This window comes from Aptenodytes patagonicus, chromosome 1 (assembly GCF_965638725.1).
Source record: "Aptenodytes patagonicus chromosome 1, bAptPat1.pri.cur, whole genome shotgun sequence".
Taxonomy (NCBI): domain Eukaryota; kingdom Metazoa; phylum Chordata; class Aves; order Sphenisciformes; family Spheniscidae; genus Aptenodytes; species Aptenodytes patagonicus.
This window is the reverse complement of record NC_134949.1, coordinates 138,835,955-138,859,415: the sequence shown is the minus strand read 5'-3', so window position 1 is coordinate 138,859,415 and position 23,461 is coordinate 138,835,955. Positions and strand designations below refer to the sequence as shown.

Sequence of the window (23,461 nt, the reverse complement as noted above, 5' to 3'; positions counted from 1 at the left end):
AATACACTTGACACTGTTAAATTCCTTTCTACTAAAGAAATGGTAGAAGCCTATACCAGCAGAGTCCCCACGTGCAGAGCCCATGCAAAAAGAGCCACAGCAACATGCTTGCCTGCTGCAGTTTAGCTCCAGATGTGCCCGCAGTCTGGTGTCATAAATCCCACCACATTCAGAACAAAAAATCCAACGCTTGCTAACAGCGTTATGGCTGACATTTTTATTTCTTCGAGGAAGTCAGCAAGCTTGCATCTGACATTTTTCCTTGACAAAGGAAGCTCTCAAAGCAAGGAAAGTGGAGACTGTATCACGTTTTTCATGGAAGCTAACCAGTAGTGTCATTTATCTCTTCATTCACTATGCAGTGCAAACAGATGAAAAACCTAGGTAACAAATCAACTGCAGTATATAAAACAAGAGCCTTGCCTACTTAAATGTACTTACTGGATGTAGACACTAATAAATATTTAGCAATTACTGCGAGAGAGTGTATTCAAAAAATATGCTAGCTGCAGCATTTACAACAAGAAATCTGAAAACTGCATACAACGATGCTACATGTCAGTGATTCTCTCTTGGTTTAGTTACTTTTAAAAATCATGGACATATGCATCCTGGACCAAAACATACTGACAAGAAAGATATGTCAAAAAACTTTTTGACTTTTTTTTAATTTCTTTTTTTACACCAGTTTTACTTTCCTTTGCTAATCTGGAATTCCACCATTACAACTTTAGTTAATAAACCTACTAATCAGGGTTGCTACATTAGGGGAAAGTGAACAAGAACTGCAGTAGTTTTGGACATAAGCACAAAACTCCAAAACCCATCGATGGTAATACTGGAACAGCAGCAGTTGCTTATTCCACACTTTGTTCTATATCCCAAGAGATTTGTCTTAACTCCATCTAGTCAATACTTCTTAAAATATAATAGCAACATCCACCCTGCAAATCCAGGAACCATACTGGAATAAATTCCAAAGTAACTTAGACATCTGAACTTTTATGCCCTCTCTCTTGACTAGCGCTTATCTAGAATCTGCACCAAGTTCAACAGAACCACCCTGAGCAGCAGCTGCCATACTGCAGCACACCTATAGCAAAGTAAAAGATCACAGGTGCTGTGTCCCAATATAAAAGGCTAGGTCACAACATCCCGTGCCTCTGTAAGAGCAGGAACTCGCTGCTGTCAAGGGGGCCTCAAGGCTCCCGCATCCATTTCTGTTCTTTTCTCCTCTCCACTTCCACATGTCATGAACCAGGATGCACTTGCTCCTTCTCCACATCGACGGGCGAGAAAGCTTGCTTTTTTTGACTATAACTGGTTGGTCTAATAAAAAGAGCTTAGCTGTCCACAAACCTTGCCTCACGGGAAAGACACATTCATCGATGTAGCATTCTTAGCAGAAGGCAGCTGACTATGGAGCTCCTTGCCAGGACTGATTAGACACAGACTAACTGTGGTCAGATCAAAGGTCAGGACACACCTGTACAAGAAAAGGCTTTTGTTTGATAGTGGCAACAGAAAGCAGTTCTGCTGAATGCAGAACCCCGTATCACCATGCACCCAGGCTGAAAGTCAGCACTTGCACTTGCACAGGAATCCTGTGCTCTTCCAAAATTTTGTTTCACATGTACGTACAAATCAAAAGATAAGAGTCAGGGCTTGAAAAACCTGCCTACCCACAGCAAGTGAAAAGAGGAGAGGGATGAGTAGGTTGAGTTGGCTTAAGTAACAGAAGCCAGTAAATATTTTGGAAGGGAAGAGGAGGAGTCAGAGTTGCAGCAGAAGTCGCATCCCCTCCTGTGCATGTAAGAGGAAAGCTTGGAAAGAGAAAGAGCAGGCCTGCGCACACACAAGAAGGATGGCCTTCCTCTATGCCTGAACTGACAGCAGCAAGAGGAATGTATTCACCTGGGGGAGCAAGCAATGGGACAAAGAAAATTACAGACATATCGTCGCTAACGGCCAACTATACCTGCTTTCTCTGCCTCACTGAGAAGGATTAATGCTACCAACAAAAAAAAACACATCAGTAGAAAATTCAGCATCCAAACTTCTTACATGAGAACAAAAATGGTATTTGAAATTAAGTTCTCCCAAACAAGCAAGCAAACATTTTGGTATTGGTTCTGTCCGTAGGCAAGAGGACTATCTAACTGCAAGAGAGAAATATTTTTGTCTTTGTTTTTAGTACCTTTTTACTGATGCACTGAACATTTCTGAACCAAAAGGAGAAAGTAGCTACTACCAGAAGATGAAGAGATTCTTGTGCCTGATGAAACATTTGAAGACTCAGAGCCAGATTACTTCAGTGTAATGTGCTTGGGTAAATCCAGAACCAGGAGCCAAATCCTGTACCACCTTATCAAAGCAGCGCTAGCTGATACCACGCTGAAAGAGATTTTCTCTCTACAAACCTGACACCATCAGCCCTTACAAGTTTGAGTATACAGTTTGGGGTCTCTGGGAATTGGATTTGATGTAGTTTACATAATGGTTGTCACTCAAGCTCTACCTACAAATAAATGTTTTATTTATTTCACTGTTCCCTAAAAAGAGTACTTAGCATCTGCCAGACAATGCTGAAACCACCTTTTTACTGAATGACACTTAAGAACAACAAATTTGGTTTATTCTGGCAAGGCATGAAGTAATAGACTAGATTATATAGCTGGAAACGAAAAGGGGGGCTAAATGTACTCCAATCTAATTGGAGTTAAAGCTAGCTTTTAGCTGCTGAACAGTTATTCCATATTCTTTTAAGTTTTCTTTCTTGGGACTTTCCAGCTGTCCAATTTTATGGACTGTACAATATAATCAGCCTGAAATACTGCTTCTCAGAATCAGCTCCAGCAGTTCTCGGCCACTGGGACTGAAGGTCAGAATACAAAAATTTTATCTGCTAAGCGCTACCTTATACCATAGGAGTTTTGACCAGAGTTTCTCAAGATGGGTGCATCACCAGAAGATATCTGGATTCATTTCAGCGCAAAGTAGCCATTAGAAAGCCATCTTGAGGACTTCTGCCCCTCTACTTCTCTGAGTCTATAACTTAAGGAAGTATACCATATTGCAACACATATTAACCGATAGCTGCTGTGAAGACTAGGAAAACATTCCTCAGCCTATTTGGTTTTTGTTACCTTTGATTTTCAAAGAGCTCTTTGATATGGTGATTCTCAATTTCTGAACAGTAATGCCTGAAGCAGAGGTTAAATAGTATGGAATGCATTTTCTTTTCCTTTCCACCTTTTTCCTCTTCCCGGTCTCCTTGCCTCCCCTGCAGCTGCCACAGAAAAATTTAAGAGCTACTTTAGCCCTCTGGGCTTGCACTGCAGGAGGCAGGTGGGCCAGTGACAGGTCGATTCCTGCCAGAACCCATCTGATGGGCCCAGCCTCCTCCTTGGCATCATGCTTTTCTCTCCCTCTGCTCCCAAGGCTGGATGGAGCAGGGTGAGCTCTACTGGAGCACAAGAATGAATTACTGCATTGAGTGCAATTATGAAGCTGGAGCGAGGAACGGGCTAGAGCATGGGAATATGTATATATATGATGGAAGGTGTATGCAAGTCTTCTGGATACATCTCTAGCTCCTGAAACTGTAATTTGTGGCACACTAGGAAGTATACCGTATGCTTGCTGTAATCTTACACCCTGCCCTCAATGCCTTCTTCAGCCACCAGGGAAGACAGAGCAGTGGAGGAGATACTGTTGCTCTGACTGAAATGGCCATCCTTATGACCTCATTGGCGGGGGTGAGTAGATGAGAATGGAGAAGGAAGAAAACACCATTAGAGAAAAAAAAAAGCCATCTTATAAAAATTCAAGAGTTAACCTAATAGGATGTCAGTTTATCAATAGCACAGGTGCACCATTATCAGCAAGTAGGCAACAGAAGATCTATGTATTGCAGGGGTTTTACATCAACGGAGAATTCAGTGGTCTTCCAGGAGCATTACTGTGCTATTTTAAACACCTTTTGAGTTGCTATATGGCCTGCAAGCTTGTCACTATGCTTTAGGGAGCATTCATCACAAGGAACCTTGGTGGCATGAAGACTTCCTTTACAGTCTTCAGCTTGTCTTCAGCATTACAAACAGAACCAGTCATGACAAAAATTGGATTTGAAAGTGGATGTGGTCGTACTATGTAACATGACTTTCAGTTCCGCTCACACATCATTTGGGCAACTTCATCACAGATTAAATTCAAAGACAGGCTACCTATTCTTTTTAAGACACCCTTTGGCACTATGAGACTTAAAGGAAGACTGGATACAGGTAGTGACTATGGTATAAGACCAGAGATTACAAAACCTCAGAGGGGAAAAAAAACCAACCCAAAACAGGGAGAACACTGCAAGGGGGGGAATATGCAAAACTACTCTTAGACTATAAGAAGTATTATGAAAAGCAAACTCTTCCCATTATCTGTAAATGCCTCAAATAACCTGTGCAGTTATTTGTTTCATATTTTCTTTCAGTTCCATAACTTGATAATGCCACAAAAATCCAACCTTTCTGCAGAATACTTTCTCTAAACAATCTCTCCCCTAGGTATCACTCAAACATTTTCATTCAGTGCCATAACCCGGCCTCAAAGAGCCATGAAACACATCCTGGACCACAACCCTGCAATCCAGCATCCTCATCCAGAATCTCATCAAAAACCCATTTATGCCAAAGGAAGGTCACCCATTTATTTTATTGTACCATTAAACCACTTCCTATGACTGTTGAAAATTGCCATGTTTACTTACAACCACAGCACTTAGCGCTACTAAACCCAGGAAACATAATGGAAATACTTACATCTATTAATAGACCATTAAGTATATGGGGAAAAGATGCCCTGTGGCTGAAGCACAGTACTAAAAGTCAAGAAACTAAGGATAAAAGTAAAGCCCTACTCCCTCTTCCCTTTAGGACGGAGAAAAGGAGAACCAGTCTATCCATCATCTGTTTTGGAAGCCACAATTGGCTTACTTTTTATCAGCATTTTAAGAGCCCCAACAGAATGTTTCCAGTCCTCTCCCTGAGGTCTCTGTCCCCTGATGCAGAGTGGGTCACATTCAACACAAATGAGGGAATGAAAACAACTGGTGAGAACAGGCGAGTCGCCAGCGATGGGAGAAGGAAAGCGCTTTCCAAAGCAGATCCAATGCCAATGGCAAAAGTTTCTCTTCAGCTGGTGACAAGCACACTCTATCAGGCCATCCCATCGTGAGCCTCTCCTCCCACCTCACCATGGCAAGTCTCTGTCTGTCCAGCTGACCCAGATCATTGGTTGATACCACCCTCCTGAGGGAAGGGAAATTAGAAACCCTTACTTAAAATATGTAAATCACAGTAATGACACATGGATAAACACTGCGGTATTGTCTTATTTTCCCTTCTGGGACAAAAGGAAAGGCCTTTCTTGTGCATTTTGCCACATGGCCACCTTAGCAGCATGAGAAAATATTTGTTTCATATGACTGGAATTTTTTCAAAATTAGGTTTATTTTACTTACAGTATAATTACATATTTGAAGTTTATTCTAACTAAATAATCAAGGCTAGTTTATTCAAACTGGAGTATTCTTCAAACTATCACTGATTTACTGCTTAGGTGAAAAAGCAGCAGTGCTCTCCCTGGCTGGGCAGGGGAAGACCCCTTCAGCACTCTTGCTGTAGTTAACAAACCCAGGCATGCCACACCGCCTTAGGAAAATTTGTATCTTTCTTTTTTTATGAAAGCCACATTAAGAATTTCAGTATTCCACCACACCTACAACCAAATTAATTACAAACTAGAAATATTTGCATGAATGTTTTGCTGAAATGAAGAAGAGCTCTGCTAGCTTCTGCTTGGCAGGAGACAAGTAATTTGATAATTCATATGGGTTGAACCAAGCAAGGCATACTTCCAGATCTTGCCTAATTGAAACAAAACCACAATACGTCTTCCATCATCTGGCATTAAAACAGACAAAACAGATATACCAGTGTTACTACTATTTTCTGGATGATTTTTTGAGATGCTTTTACAGTGGCATCCACAAACTGATACATGGTATCATGTATTCTTGTCCAACACATCCTTTTCCATCCTATCAAAACCTCAGGTAGAAGTGATAAATTCTAGAGCCTCATTTTATTTATTAAAATCACTACTAGGAAAAAGGAGCATCTAGGAGAAATTATTCAACAAAGGAAGGTAGACTTACGAAGCTTCACATACTTTCTTCTTCTAAAATGGTGGTTTAATGTTGGATGCACAATGCACCAGCGACGGTGCTAAGGTTACGGGGCATAAAATCCATTTCTCTTTTTGTGCATGCAGATGCATTAACGTGCACGTGGGGCCAACAGGCAGCCAACTCTGGCATGAAGGACCAACTCAGAAGGCATCCCAGACAAAAATGCCCATCGTATCAATCTAAGTTAATACATATTTAGTGGACTGGTCCTCTTGGAAGAAAATGCAAACACACAGGAATGACTTTACAAAACATCAGATGTAATTATTAGTGAAGGAGTTGACTTCAAAAGCTTGAACAATGTAACCTATTTCTGTAATCAAAGTACAGAAAATGGAGTTTCCGAATTTTTCGCACACCAGAAGAAGGATTTGAATGCCCAAGACTGCACCAAACATGCATTTACTCTTGTAATGGAAAACAAAGTTCAAAAAAGTTAAATATTTATGATGCACAGGAAACAATCTCTGCTAAATTGCTACAAGAAATTCAGCTCAACACTATGTTTTTCAAATTATCCCAATCGATAAACACACATATGCGTAACACTGGAACACAAAAAGTAGCACTTTCCATATTGTAAAGGAATTAATTTAACAAAAGTGAAACATTAATAAGAAGTTTTTGCTGCTGGCACCTTCACTTATGCCAAGAAAAATAACCTGAAACCACAGTGAAAGATAAACTTTGGCACATTGAAAAACACACAGTTTAAAGCAAAATGACTTCTAAGCAAACAGCTACCACAACGCAACCATGCAAACCCTGCACAACATCAGGAATACTTCTTCTAGTCATCACTGCTTTGAGCATTCTCAGTGAAAAGTGAGTGGCTAAAGAGCAAAGAGGAGCCTGCCTGCTATGTAACTGAAGTTCATGCCAAGATCCCAGAAATCTCAGCAAAGTAGATGTTTGTCTGCAGCACCTTAGAATCATAGAATCATTGAGGTTGGAAAAGACCTCTAAGATCATCGAGTCCAACCGTCAACCCAACACCACCATGCCCACTAAACCATGTCCCTAAGCGCCTCATCTACACGCCTTTTAAATACCTCCAGAGATGGGGACTCCACCACTTCCCTGGGCAGCCTCTTCCAATGTTTCACCACTCTTTCAGTAAAGAAATTTTTCCTTACATCCAATCTAAACCTCCCCTGGCACAACTTGAGGCCATTTCCTCTCGTCCTATCGCTTGTTACTTGGGAGAAGAGACCGACACCCACCTCGCTACAACCTCCTTGCAGGTAGTTGTAGAGAGCGATGAGGTCTCCCCTCAGCCTCCTTTTCTTCAGGCTGAACAACCCCAGTTCCCTCAGCCGCTCCTCGTAAGACTTGTTCTCCAGACCCCTCACCAGCCTCGTTGCCCTTCTCTGGACACGCTCCAGCACCTCAACGTCCTTCTTGTAGTGAGGGGCCCAAAACTGAACACAGTATTTGAGGTGGGGCCTCACCAGTGCCGAGTACAGGGGGACGATCACTTCCCTACTCCTACTGGCCACACTATTTCTGATACAGGCCAGGATGCCATTGGCCTTCTTGGCCGCCTGGGCACACTGCCAGCTCATGTTCAGCCGGCTGTCGACCAGCACCCCCAGGTCCTTTTCTGCTGGGCAGCTTTCCAGCCACTCTTCCCCAAGCCTGTAGCGCTGCATGGGGTTGTTGTGGCCGAAGTGCAGGACCCGGCACTTGGCCTTGTTGAATCTCATACAGTTGGCCTGGGCCCATCGATCCAGCCTGTCCAGGTCCCTCTGCAGAGCCTTCCTACCATCGAGCAGATCAACACTCCCACCCAACTTGGTGTCGTCTGCAAACTTACTGAGGGTGCACTCAATCCCCTCATCCAGATCATCAATAAAGATATTAAACAAGACCGGCCCCAGTACTGAGCCCTGGGGAACACCGCTCGTGACCGGCCGCCAACTGGATTTAACTCCATTCACCACAACTCTTTGGGCCCGGCCATCCAGCCAGTTTTTGACCCAGCGCAGAGTCCACCTGTCTAAGCCGTGAGCCGCCAGCTTCTCTAGGAGAATGCTGTGGGAGACGGTGTCAAAGGCCTTGCTGAAGTCCAGGCAGACCACATCCACAGCCTTTCCCTCATCCACTAGGCGGGTCACCTGGTCATAGAAGGAGATCAGGTTGGTCAAGCAGGACCTGCCTCTCATGAACCCGTGCTGGCTAGGCCGGATCCCCTGGTTGTCCCAAATACCACAAGAACGATCAGCTTCCTCTTGATCAAAGGAAAAGAGATGCAGACACATGAAAGCAGTAGCAAAAACCTCCAGATATTGAAGTGCAAGAGAGAAACTGATGTCCCAGAATTTAGGGCAAAACGTTTCCACACAGTTTGATCCGGCATTCAGTAAGCAAAAATGATATATGCAAATAATACAGTAAATGAAGACAAACACATACTTCACAAGATTTCATATCACAGAGGAGATAGATATTAAATAGTTAAGGAAAAGTTTAACTACTGCGGATAATTCACTTAAGAGTTACAGAAAGAAAATGAAGAAAACTAAGATGTGACCAACAGGCATTTTAATATATTAATTCATTACATTTGCAGAAAGCCTGAAATGTATATGCATTATGTATATACATATACAGGACACACAAGACAACTGAAAAGCAAAAGTAATTCTATATGAAACATTATGATTACTGCAACAATTTTTGATTTAACTGCAACAAAAAGTACTCTACTAAGATCCTTACAACATTCAGACCTGCGGAAAGTGTGCTGGGTGGTAGGGGTTTAGGATCTTGACAGTTTCATGGTACGAATGAAGAAAAGAAAAAAAAAATGTATTATTTGAATGACAAAGTCTGGCAGATGTGTTACAGTAGTTTAAGTAACATAACAAGAATCTTGAGTTTCTTTCAATTTTTTTTTCCCATTTTAATGGCTAGATAGATTTCCACTGTGTAAAACCCACTTACCTCTTATCTTTACACCCCCACCCATCATCATCATTGTGGAGATAAAACACAGTGAAAGGTATTTCTAAATATCCTACCTAAAGTCAGTTCAGGGTAATACTACGCTGTAAAATACCTCTGTGCTTAGCCAAGATTTCAAGTCACTTTTTTTATCAATTTGATAGGCAGACCACTATAGGACTTAAGTAGCACTAATTCACTGGGTGAGCTGCTTGAACACAAGTATAATAGGAAAACTAAAACATACCATGTTCTTACCTGCACTACTTCCAACCATAGAAAATACACAGGTAATATATCAAGTTGTGATGGAAATACCAAACACAAGTCAATTACAGCAAAAGAACTCTAAAATTACCTAAATGTCATAAACCATACAGATTTAAAAAAAATCTGTAGCAGTACTGAAAGAACTTTGCTTTTGATTACTACAATAACCTTGGCTGAGTTACACCATTACTACTCCTTCCATTATTTAAGCATATTATCCAGATTTTCCCTCTCAGCCAGTAGGAGAGATTCACAGGAAAGTTAAATTTGGGTGCATAGCACAAGTGTATTTAACACACTTACTGACCCAAGTCACTGTACCACAGTACACTGAGAGCTGAGCATAACCTGTCACACACACATCACCTGAAAGGTAACTATATCAAACAGGACCTAGGAGATACACAGACCTCACGAAACCCTAAGTTATCAGGCTGAGAACAACTGTGAGAGCCAATTAAAAGAAGATGGAAACAGGGAGGAGACAGCTTGAGTTGGTTGTTACTCAATGCAGTTAGCATTCCCATAATTTGCATTAGTTTCCTGATCAGCTGTATTTCCCCCAACTTGTACGGTCCAGTTACTTACAAAAATTCTATAAAAACAATACTTTAAAAAACAAAACAACACGTAAGTGGATACAGAACTTAAACTGAGAATAACTGTTTCTAGGATCTGCCCAACAGCTTGAGTCAGTTGTAAATGAAGGGCTGAAAACTGCAATGCCCTGTCAGAGAGTTGGTGCAAAAAACAGATTTCAAGAGGGGTGGTCAAGATAAGTGTAACAGAAAAGCCAAACAAGCTACTCAGCAATACTGACACTGGGACCTTCTGGCAGAGGTGAAACACACAAGAAGAAAATAAGACTGTCTTTTTAAATCACCTGAAAAGTTCAGAATTAAGCAGAATTAAAAGCCTTGCTCTTACTTTTCTGTAGCCTTAAAATGCATTTGTAAGTGAATGACAGATATGAATAAGATTTTAAAAGCATTTCCCCTGTCAGTTTTGGTCCACACACATTAAAAGACCGATAACTAAGAAAGTTATAATTGTATTTTATTTATTCATGAGACAAAAAAGCCTTATTACATAAGTCTTCATACAATATCAACATGCAGGATATATAGTTTCATTTACATTAAATATGTACATGGTCCTTCAATTAGCATGTCTAGAAATAATCACCTAATATAAAAAAAAGCATCCCTGACGCCCTTCCACTGCTATGCCAGCCACCACAGCAAATGGAGATATGTGACACTATACAACAGCATCTTACAAACACTAACACTTTCAGATGCTTCACTTTCCTAACGTGTATTTCAAGCGATATACCTTCCTTTTATTTCTGCAGTCTTGGAATTCAAAGGCAAGATATTTTTCTTCACTGCAATTTAATGAAACTTAGTTGGAAAGGGATCTGACTTTTTTTTTTTTTTTTGAAAGAACAGAGGCAAAGTCTGTCAGTGTTACAATATTTTAAATAACAATAACCTTGAGAGGATGCAGTGTATTAAACTGCTCTGAACTAAAACCAATACTTGCAAATGGTAACATCACATGAAAAGCAGCACATGAATTAACCTTGGGGATAAACAACCTTGAATGTCCATATATGAGAGAAAATTAAATAGAGTACAAAAAAAAAGAGTGTAAGTGTACTTTCTTTAAATCATTTTGGCCGGTAACTAATCAGTTAGAAAAGCACTGCTATCAAGAAGAAAAACCCACACAGTGTTTTTAAAGAAATACACACATGAATTCCTTTCACACAAACTGTTTTTGTGATATACAGTCTAAGCTGGCACAACATGAAAATTTTTTCTTAAATCCCTTTAGGGCTGACCAACTTTTCTATAAGAAGAAAACACATATTTTGCTCTGAAAACCCAAGTGTTCAGTATTTCAATCTCTCAGAACATATGTTAAGCAAATTTCACCAGGCAGCAAAAGAGAAGATAAGAGATTCAATGCTGAGCAGCTTGTCCTTCAAATGCTATTTAGTCATTACCGTTACTACAGATGGCAGCAGCAATAATGCCTACATTTTGGTCACCTAACGCTCTCCCTGACAAAAAGATTCCTGCGATGCCCTCTCAGGCTGTAGCATTTCTATTGTTTGCCACATGCCTTTGATTTTTGGCAAAGGGAAACACTTGAGCTCTGCAAATATTGTTTGCTTGTGCCACAGAATTTTGCTCCTTTTTGTAGAATTATAAACCATTGAACAATAGTCTCTTCCCTAGTAGTCAAGACATGCAAATACCTTCCCTTACTGCAGGCTTGTTTGTTACAGCTTGATCTGGGCAGACAGTCTGAAGTGATGGACATGCTAAATCTGGCGCCTCACTTTCACTGCCATTCTAGCAACACCCTCAGCATCGGAGGACCCTAAAGATCAAAACTCAGATGCTGCCAGAGAACTACAAAGTTTGGGAAGGCGGACAGTGGCAGCAGCTACCGCCCATCGCTGGGGCAGCACCCCTTCTGGGGGCAACACAATGAGAAGAAGCATTTTACTTTGGGACACGGAGGTAAGACTCTTCCTATCCCTATGAACAAGACGAGGGCTCCAGGACCAAGATGTACATACAAACAAGTGAATTAAGACAGCATCACTTCCACATCCCTGTTAACGATTCACGTTAGTAGCTGTTGTGATTGCTACAAAATTGGTAAGTTGGGTCCCAGAAAAAAAAGTCTCTCTGCTGCAACAGATCCAAATCCCATCCACGCTGCTGCGTGTATAACACACCACAAACATACAGACAATCTTTTACACCACATCGTATGTTATCTTCTAGCAGCCAAATCAAATAAAATAACAGATTTGGCTGAGACCACTCTGTACTGCCGTGCTTGGGCATTAGTGTTCAAATGTCGATGCTTGACCACAAGTGATTACATCTGTCCATGCCTGTCTATGCTCTACAACACGACCCATTTTGATATCATCATTAATTACACCACATGCTGCCTTTTTATGGATTCCCAATCTCATACGGGGTGAAAAATAAATTATGTCCTGGTCTACATAACAAGTGAAGCTTTTTTGCCACATTTGCCTCTGAAGTTAGAAAGTGTAAAGTAGGAAAACACAAGAAGAAAAAAAAGTCTGGGAAGAGTGCGAGTGAATATTGGGCAGACTTTACGCTTTAGAGAGGAGGGGGGAAAAAAGTCACAAATATAAATTCTGAGCATTAATTGTTTTTCTCCCTTCTCTTCCATGTGAAACATGAAAAAATGGAGACCCAAGGCCTAGAAGTGCTTGACTGCTCAACCGTAACAGCTTACAGCAGGAGCTGACTGCTGAGCACAGGAGGAGGGTGAGGAACAGCAAACACAAGCGTTCCTGGCTCCCTCCTTGGCTCCCCACACAGCGTTACCTCAGAGAAGTCAGAATACTTGGATTCATCTTCCCACTCCATAGATTTAGGATAATAATACTTCCTTATCTCCCAAAGCAATTGTAAAGCTACTTTTAGAAACTACAGTGGCTTAGGACAAGAGGGAAATTAATTCCCTCTTATGCCCCAGGTTTAGATGGTTTGCCATCCACAAAGCAAAGGCCCCATATCAGATAATTAAGGTAAAAGTATAATGAGCAGCTGCCTAACACCTTAATCACCGCTCATCTCATACGTCGAAGCAGGGAGAGGTCATGTGAAGAAAGAGCAGCCAGACCCACCTTGACACCTACAACGTGAACCCAAGAGCTAAGGTCACGACCACCAGCCTCGGCCCTAACATCTCCTGGTGCTGAGGGACTTGATCCCATGCCACATGCAACTCCATACGCCACAGCAGCCTCCACCACATCTCACACACACCCTCCTCGCACTCAGAAATTAAAAGCTACGTTCACCAAGCAATGCGGAGGGACCTCAATAGGAGCCATGCTTATACAAGGGCTCGGAGCGAGGCGTTCATGCTCGATACCAGCTCAACCAGTTTGCTGCCCGGGTTGGCCAACCAGCACAGGCAGGCCCAGGCACCGCTAAAAATGAGGTTTATAAATCGCTCCCTCCCCGCTCTCCACTTCGGGGCAAAAGCAAGCTGCCGCCCTCCCCGGCAGCACCGCCGGCGGTCGGGGAAATCGCGGCGGCACACGCGGCTCCCGGGCGAGCCCGACCCGCCGCACAAAAGCCACCTCATGGCAAACACCTCCCGCACCACAAAGGCGGCACCGGGCGGCGGGGGAAGGGGCACGCCGGGGGCCTCGGGCGAGACCCGCTCTGCGTCCCCCCAGGAGCCGCCAACCGCAGGCTCCCCCCCGGCGCCGGCGCCGGCACCCCCGCGGCTCCCGCCGAGGATAACCCGACACATCCCTGAGCGGGGCCGGGGCCGCCCCACCTCCGCGCCCCGCGGCGGCCCCGGGCCCGGCCCGAGATGGCGGCCGGACCCTCCCGCCGCCGCCCCCTCAGCGCCGCGCCGGCCAGCACCTGCCAGGCAGGCAGGGGAGCGACCCTCGCCCGCCGCCCCCTGGGGCTCCGGCAGCCCCGGCCTGGGGCGGGAAGGGACGGGACGGGACGGCGCCGGGGACAGCTGAGGGAGGCGGGCGGGCGAGCCGCCGTCCTCCGGCACCTTGCGGGGCCGTAGACTCAACCCCTACCTGTCGCCCGCGGGTAGCTGCGCGCAGCCCCCGGCTCCGCCATCTTCCTCGGCCGGTGGCCACCGCCGCGTCCTGCTGCCGCCGCCGGGGCTCCGCTCCGCTCCGCGGCGCCCAGCGGCCGCCGCACAGGCGCACTGCCCGCCCCGCGGCACCTGACACCGCGCGGCGGGTGGGGAGGAGCGGGGCTGGACGCGGCTGCCGGCGGCAGGCTGGTGCCGCTCGGCGGCGGCTCCTCGCCCGGTGCCGCCTGCGCTGGGCGGGGGCGGCTCCCCCGCCGCCAGGTGCTGCCGCTGCCCCGCCCCGCAGCGCTGAGGGCGGAGGGGGTCCTGCCAGTAGTCACTCGGTAGGGCCTCGCCCCACCCTGGTCCCCGCTGCACCCCCGCGACAGCTGCGCCGGGGAGCGCGGCACCTCGGCCGGCGGGACGGGACGGGGAGGGCCGGGCCTGGCCGCAGGGCAGCGGTGTCCCGCCGGCAGGGGGGCCCTGGCCCACCGCCCTGCGTGCGGCCCGCTCGGCCCGCGGCACCGCCTGCCTGACACCTTGCGCCGTGGGTCTGCGCTCCGTCAGGCGAGGCAGCGCGGCCACGGCCGAGCCTGTGCACTGGTGACCGGGCACGTTTAATCGGTTTATCTCGGAGAGTCAAACAACGTGCCCTCCGGCTTTCTGGGAGGTCCTGCCATTTTTTCCAGTTTTTTCCAGATTTTTCCATCCAGGAGGTTGCATGCGCTGTTTGCAGCCACGTGCCGCCTCGGCTGAATCGATGGCACTGGAGAAAGGCACAAGCGTGTCCTCCTCGTCCAGCTGCTGCGTGCGGTTCCTGCCCAAGTTCATTCCCACGTGCAGGCCTGCGGATTGCCCTTGAGGGTGGGCAGTACGGCAGCAGTACCGTTTCGTACTCAGTTTTAGAAGAGGAGAAATAAAGAAACATCATTTTTTCTCCTAAACATTTATATGCTAGTGGTCGAAAAAACACCAGAAGTTTAACACAACTTGAGTATTTGTTTTGCTCCCACCTTCCCGTCTTTGCCGACTCTTGACAACGCGGGGATGCTCTGCGGCGCTACAGGAGCTCACATGGCCTCTGCGCGAGGCCTTGGGCAGCTCCTGCTCCAGTGCCTCGAAACGTTGCCAGAACTGGTACTAGACACCAAAATACTTTATTGCCTCATCTTCAATGCCAGTTTACCAAAATTGAAATTTAAGACATTTAATCCTCCCACTTTCCACTCTTAGTCCTTTTGTTCTGTTCTTTTTGCCTAGCAATTATATTCCCGTTGTATTCTTCTTTAGCTGAAAACACAGACCACAGTCAATATAAGGGGGTGGAGGAGGAAAGTATTTTCCGTTCTTTTTTTTTGGAAAGCATTTGCTTTGATATTCCTGATGTGTCTCCCAGTAAATTGCTATTTCTTATTAAGTGCAAATTATTCTGTTGGGGCGCTGGTCAACAATTTGTCTTCCATCTATACATTCAAGTGGTGTCCTTGTGTTTGGGTTCACGCACCTCAACACAAGTTTAACGAGACAGATTTAGGTTTTGTTGGTGCGTATAGTAACAATTATTCCTAACATTGCCTTACCAGTGAAAGACTTCATTTTCGTTGTTTATAACTGCCAAATTTAAAAAGTGTCGGTTGATGTTTTCACGCTAGCTGTTTCGTAGGCTAAACTTCTGTCAAGGGGCTCCACTTAAAGTTATCCTACCTGTCTAAAGACGAAATTGTACTGTTTTGCTCATGTTACAGAAGAAAAATCCTACCCGTCTTACTGTAGCTGTGCCTCCTGATTTCCAGGGGCTCCTTTGGCAACAAAACCAAAAGAAAGAAGACTCTCCTGTGACCTTAATTAATCTTTAGCCTATTGGTTCCTGACGAACACACGGGAAAGAACAGCTGGTCTCAGTGCAAGTTACGTGGGCTTAGCGCTGAGGGAAAGGAAACAGAGAGGAGGAGTTTCCAGGGCTGGGAATTAGGAAAGCAGGGAATGGATGTGGGGGATACGAAGGGACAGGAAAAGATGGAGAAGTATAGCCAGAAGCTGGAGAAGGGGCTATGAGGGTATCTGCAGGGAGGGTATTCGGGAGGAGCTGGTGGCTGGGTGGAGAGGGACGGGTAGGACCACAGGAGAATCTGCCCCGGGGAACATGAGCCTACTAGTGCTGGCTCTCAAGTGGTCGTGAAGCCCGTAAGCATAGCGTGTCACATGGGGAAATAAGTAGTCTCCTGCGACCGTAACTCCCTCTGATAGCTGGCTCACAGCCTCACCAATATGCAGACTGGGAGTCATGCAGTGAAAAAAAAGATTTTAAAGAAAACTTAAGGAAACTATATGGAAAACATTAAAGCTCCAAAGACAAAAACCTCCCGTATGGTATTGTATGTAGTATGTGATACGAGTCAGTTTTTAAATTACCTTTGCGGAGTGTTTTTTCCGCAAGACTCCTGCCTCATTCAATGCAAGGGATGTGTTTAATTAATGTATAGTTCTTCAATGTTTCTCTTCATTTTCATCACGTAAAGTGGAATCTTTCATGTCATATTCACTGTACATTCTTCAAACCCTGCCTTGAAGGCAGGTTAATTAATTTCCATGATGGCTTTCCTGTGGTAGTCTCATAACTCCTTCAAGCATTAATAAATTTAACTTTATAACAGCATTCTAAGCTGAAGTAGTACTATTATCATATTTTACACACAGGGAAGAACTAACAGAAGGTAACGTATCTGGAGTTCTCCGTAGCTGTTTGTTAATTCTTTTATGTTGTAGAGGTTGGCAGGTTGTTTTAAAGCGGGGAATAGTGGATTTAATACAACGTGCATCTACCAGCACCTAAGAAACAAGACCATAACCGTTCTTGCTCAGGTTTGACTTTGAATACTTTGTGGATCTTTAAGCACCAGGCGTAGTGGGTTACTTACAATCTACAAAGCTTTGGTATGCACTCACACCCGGGAGTCAGGAGCTAGTTTCAGATGTGTCTGTGTATCCTTCTTTATGACAGATAGAGGAACTCTGGGGAATTTTTTAATCTTCAACTTTTAAAAAGTTGAACTGTTTAATTTTGCCCATACTTCACAGAACTGTAGCAGCTAAAGGGGCTTTTCCAGCTGTGATGGGACTACAGCCAGTATCTGCATGCTCAGAGTTGGAGATGTCACCATGTCCCTCTCTAACTCTCCACCCCCCACCTTGCTCTACTGTCCCTTCATATCACACTAAAGGAAACCGTCCTAGAAGCAGCGTGTCACCAGGAGCAATGTGAGGCTCCACTTCTGAGTGATAGGGGAAGGAATACATAACCTGGCAGCCCTACAGTCTTGGGGAGCTGCAGGACGGGACTGGGAAGTTTCTCCTCACCCCCAGGACCAGGAGCATGAATTACCACAGCACTGCCTGTGAGGGCAGGGAGACGGGCAGGGAGAAGCTGTGTGTGTGTGCGCTGGGCTGCGGCCAGCCTCTTATCATCAGCTCTCTGGCATGAATTATAAGGGCAATGCAGGAATTCTCCCAAGCGCAACTTCAGGAAGGCTCTGCAGAGGGACCTGGACAGGCTGGATCGATGGACCGAGGCCAACGGTATGAGGTTCAACAAGGCCAAGTGCCGGGTCCTGCACTTCGGCCACAACAACCCCAGGCAGCGCTACAGGCTTGGGGAAGAGTGGCTGGAAAGCTGCCTGGCGGAAAAGGACCTGGGGGTGCTGGTCGACAGCCGGCTGAACATGAGCCAGCAGTGTGCCCAGGCGGCCAAGAAGGCCAATGGCATCCTGGCCTGTATCAGAAATAGTGTGGCCAGCAGGAGTAGGGAAGTGATCGTGCCCCTGTACTCGGCACTGGTGAGGCCGCACCTCGAATACTGTGTTCAGTTTTGGGCCCCTCACTACAAGACAGACATTGAGGTGCTGGAGCGTGTCCAGAGAAGGGCAACGAAGCTGGGGAGGGCTCTGGAGAACAAGTCTTGTGAGGAGCGGCTGAGGGCACTGGGGTTGTTTAGCCTGGAGAAAAGGAGGCTGAGGGGAGACCTCATCGCTCTCTACAACTACCTGAAAGGAGGTTGTAGCGAGGTGGGTGTCGGTCTCTTCTCCCAAGTAACAAGCGATAGGACAAGAGGAAACGGCCTCAAGTTGCACCAGGGGAGGTTTAGATTGGACATGAGGAAAAATTTCTTCACCGAAAGGGTTATCAAAAGCATTGGAAGAGGCTGCCCAGGGAAGTGGTTGATTCACCATCCCTGGAGGTATTTAAAAGGCGTGTAGATGAGGCGCTTAGGGACATGGTTTAGTGGGCATGGTGGTGTTGGGTTGACAGTTGGACTCGATGATCTCAGAGGTCTTTTCCAACCTCAATGATTCTATGATTCTATGATTCATCTCTGTAAGACACGTCGCAGTGAGCCCTCTGATTGGGAAGGTGTTTTATTGCAGACACTTGGTTATTCTGCTTTCTTCATCTGATGCCCAGTTTGTCCTTCTGTGAATGAAACTCTGGTAATACTTGTTCCAGATTGTTGTATTTTAAAGCATTTTTCTTTCTTTTACAGTGTGTTGTGCGCTGTTAAAATGAACACCACTTTGGGTTCCTTTTGTGGAAAACATTTTTCGCCTCTTACACACATTTTCAGCAGGTGCTGTATTTAAACAGGTCTGTGCAAATATTCATACATGAGCTACGGTAGGTGTTGGTCAACCTAAGTCTGGGAAAATATCAGAGGTAAATCTGCAGAGAGGTAAAGTCTTAAAGTCAATTCAGGATGCAGGCAGAAAGAAGCTGCCACCTTAACAGATATTAAAATAAAAATTGTCAAAAGTGTAAATTAATTTTGAAAAGCTTGGCTTCTTTTTTCCATGTTTTTTATATCTTGTGGTTGTATCTATCCAACCAAAGCCATCTATCCCTAGGAATGCTTCCAAGGGAAAACAGAACGGTGAGCCCTGAGCAAACTGGCCAAATCTACAATGTAACAAATCTACGATGGTCCACAGTTTCTGCTCTATTTTGCCATTTTGAATCAATAGCTGACAAGTCAAGAACCCAAAAAAGTGAGTCGAACAGAATGGCTGCCTGTGGTATTTCAATTAGAGCGATTGGCCCAGCATCACGCAAACGCTGCGTGTCAAAGATGGGAAATCCAGTTCTCCCAGGCAGTATTTGTCTGCTTTAACTTCAAAACCATCTTTCGTTTTCTGAAACTCCTGGAAGTCCAGTGCCTCGTAACTTCTGAATGAAATTGAGTGTTGGCACCAAAGTGTTTTTACAGACAATACAAATTCATCTGAAGAGAAGTACTCCTCTTCATCAGGTGAGTTCGTGTCCTCCGAGAAAAATAGAACATGACTCAGAAGTTAAAAAGAGTGTTTTAACACATATATCAGAAACTGAAGAAAGGTGGTGGGTATAACTAATTATAGTGATTCCTGATTGTTGAAATATTAACTCACCACCTTAAGCATTCCCCTAAAATAGATTATAAATCATAATTGTACTTGGAGAGTTATCGAGAAATCAGGTTTGCAAATGACAGAAATGCTCAGGGACTAATTGACTGATAAGAAATGTTCCTCATGAGGGGTCAGTCTTACACAAAAAATTCATGGACACTGAGTCAATAAACTGAGGCACAGTATGATAACTGAGAAAATCTTTTTTTCCCAGTCGCTTGAAACCTTTCTATAAAATGTGTTGGTGGTGTCAGTCTTGAAGCTAGAGATCAACAGCAAAATGGTGCTCTGTTTCAAAACCACAATTCTGAAAACAAAAGTCATGATTGTACTTCTAAAAGACTTCTACCTTGTAGTCACGAATGTTTTTATAAAATATAGCTCAATTTGCCCTGGTGAAATGGCTTCGATTTCTGTTTGTCTCTCACTGTCTAAGAAGCCACAGGCAGAATATCCGCAGGAATTAAACTACCTTTTTAAGTTCCCTTGGTTGAAGAGCAGGACCAATGTGCAGGTTAGTCTGGCAAAGCTTGAATTACATCTGCTTTATTTTTGTGTACTTACAAAGCTAAGAAGTGTCATTCAGTGAATAACATCAGCCTAACTTTAAAATAATTTTTAGGATGAATCATAATGGATTGCTTTTGTATGTCATTTGGCATGCAGAAAGTATATTAGTTCTCCATGTGAAAATATATATTAAAAAATCCTACATTGTTAAATCACACATCTTCTACCCCAATATCCTATGCCATATATGATTTTTTATATTCCCAGAATGCCTTGAACTAGGGGCATATTCTCACTTGCCTCACACATTTATGTTATCTTTTGAAGTTCAGCCGGAGCTATTTCACTTGGAATAGGTTGACACTAATGGGGTCAATCTTCACAAAAATAAGTGAAAACGGAGAAAGAGAGGGACTCTCTCATCACCTTGTCCTTCGTTATTTACTGACGGCACAGGCATTTTAAGTCATGTACAAACATAGCCCTGCCTACACACCCTGCTTTACTGAGCACGGTAATGGGATAAACAGTAGTGGAATGCAGCACAAACCTATTTCACACCTGATTGAAATTGAATGTTTTTTCATCGATGTTTCATTGAAAGGCTGATATATATTATTTCTCCAGTTGTTCCGTAAAGAAGGTCTTCCTCATTTTCCACCAAATGCCCGCTCTTCTCCTCCAGATTCAAAACCTTGTGAGCCATGAATCTTAACAGCTGTGTTATTAATTGCTGAGCAGATTTGTGGCCAGGTATCATTGGGGGATATGAACAAGTTAGATTTTGATGAGTTTTGGGTTGCTTTTGATTCTGGGATTAAACTAAAGGTACTTTACTGCAGTATTAGGCAAAGAAAAGGCAAAAACGCTGTTAGCTTTTCATGCTTTAACAGGATGTGACACTGTCTTAGCATTTGCTGGGAGAGGCAGGAGAAGATAAGTCTTGCTTAGGAAGGAAAGAATGTCTGCCCTGCAGCCATAGAAACGTTTCTCCATTTCTCTTCACCACCTGCTGAAGTGATTGATATTTGCCTGAAGGATTTGCAATTATTTGTAGTATTTTTGTTTAACTGCACCAGCGTACTTTGCCAGGAAGAGGAACATTCCTTCCCCAGCAGTACATCTATTCATATAGGGGAAGATTATGTTATATTCATATATGATAGAAGCATGGTCAGGAACATATCTACATCAGATTGATAATGAGCTGTTCTCAAGGTTATGGAATATCAAATCCTAAGATATTTCTACTCTGATTGAATGCCTAAAATAGCATTAAACTAATTAAGTTTGGTTATCATTGAATAATAATTATACTGCATCAAATGGCAGACAGTCAGTAGAGAATTAGGTTTTTACTTTTTTGCTGAAACTAGCATCCTGCATATAAAAAATTAAGTCACCTTGAAGGGAAGGGAAGTCATGACTACCCTGGGGATACAAAACCTCTGGAACATATAGACCAGGTAGGTCCAAGAAGCCAGGCAGTCTTGAGACTGCATAAGTTTATGAGTAGTACTGCGTGTGGACAGAGGACTCTGCCTCACACTCGCAGCGAGACCATTCGCATGCTCTGTGCTCACCCCTTCACGTATGACTGGTGAGTCCAGTGCCTCAGCCTTTCTGAGCACTATCCATAAGATAACTCTGGGAGAGACATAATGATTGGAGGAGGGAAGTCAGCGTGGTTTAGGTCTGCTTTCATAACTACCTATTAGGAATCTACAACAGACCCAGATGCGACTTAAGAATATACTTAATACCTGCCCAGTGCAGGAAAATAGAAGTTGAATTCTGATTGCTTTTATTTAAAGAGAGAGAAAGAACATTGAAAAAGATGAGGATTTACTTTCATAATCAATTTTCATTCTTCCTTAACTTCCAGACCGTGACATTTATTCATGCGTGTGACTTGGCACACTCAAACATAGAGAATGTGACGCTGGTCACAGTGATTCTGTGCTTGCTTCAAAGCAAGATAAATCAGGCTATGACCGTAGATGCTTACAGTCTAAAGGTCTCCTGGTTATTAAAATGAGATCAATAATTTTGAAGCAAGCAGTGTTTGAAAAATGGTTGAGCTGAGCTTCAAATCAATGGGTATAAAATATTATACTGAACATTTTAACACAAAAGGGGAGGGTCTATTGACAAAACTTGTTCATCAAGAATGAAATGGATCCTTAGGCTGAGGTCCACTGACCTCAACACAGCTACAACAAATTACACAGTCTGCCTCTGAACAGAAAAAAATCAGTTATTTCAGTTTATAATGTATAAACATTCAACAAAGAAATCATAAATATATATGCTAAAAAGATAAAATAACAACTATACAGAAGTCTCACAGAGATGTACTTATATAGTTGTCATACATTTCAAAACTTGAGTAAACATCAGATGTTAATCAAACATTAACTTACCTTAATTTCACAGGTTAAAGATCACTCCCACGTACAATTAAGGATCAATTTTCTGCCTCCCTGCCTATCCAGCAATTCATGGAACATGCTGCTTCCTCTAGATTTGAATTTTACAGGAGTTATAACTAAGTAAACATAGTGAATGCAGTTTGTAAATGTTTACAAACCTCTGTGCTAACGTAAGAGAGACCAAAATAGAAAATAAAAAGATCTGGTAATTGCTAGTGGGTTAATAAAAATAGGCACGACAGATTTTGTGGAAATAATGTAAAGGGCGGTACCAAATGCATAATGTTGTTTTTGCAGTCATTTAGTTTATTTTCTGAATTCTAGCTCTTTGACAATTTAGTCTTCCCCCCCTGCCCTTTGAAAATCAGGTCTAATTATGTCTAGTATGTATCTTGTAATTTCCTTTTTTTTTCTTTATTTCTACTGCATATCAGAATGTTCAAAGTTTGTTTTTAAATTAATTTGTGATAATTATGAGAGAAGTTACTTACTCAGCCTTCAAGCTCAATTTGAAGATACAACCTGATGCAACTAACCCAACTAGTTGGAAAAAATTAAGGTGGCTAAACCCAGCTTTTCTATTCAATGCGAATTCTGCCATTTCAGAATTTCTTTTCATTCCAAATCAGTTAAAAATAATGGAAATTACTTACTTGTAGTTAAAAAATGTTTAAGGATTCTGCATATTTATTCCTAGCCATATGATAGAAAGTTTTCATAGCACTCTTGCATATCTTGTTACTGCAGTGTAGTGATCTGTTAGCACATCTAGGAATAGGTAGATCTTCCAATCTGAGGACTTAAACTTTTCCATATTTATAGAGTTACTAAGGGTACTTCTTTTCTTTTCCAAATGACATGACAGAGATCTACATCCCTGTCTAAATCCAACCCCTAGACTCTTGGATACTGCAGGCTCTCTGATACTTCAGTGCAGCATTTTCTCTACCCTTCTCTAAAAGATTTTAACTCAAACTTGATCCATCTTATACATACCGTCCCTTTTCTTTCTC

General features: G+C 43.5%; 1 protein-coding gene across 5 annotated transcripts in view; it reads right to left on the bottom strand.

Annotated features, from left to right (window-relative positions):
• Positions 1-14,169, bottom strand: part of MAP7D2 (MAP7 domain containing 2) — an 88,770-nt gene extending 74,601 nt beyond the window's left edge. For 3 of the 5 annotated variants that reach the window (XM_076356553.1, XM_076356569.1, XM_076356559.1), the window contains exon 1: positions 14,073-14,168. In XM_076356553.1, the coding sequence (XP_076212668.1) occupies positions 14,073-14,115 (43 nt within the window). In that variant the 5' untranslated portion in view covers positions 14,116-14,168. Of the gene's footprint in view, positions 1-14,072 lie in introns of all 5 variants that reach the window. The other 2 variants (XM_076356534.1, XM_076356543.1) reach the window with 1 other exon arrangement.
• Between the last annotated feature and the right edge of the window lie 9,292 nt (positions 14,170-23,461).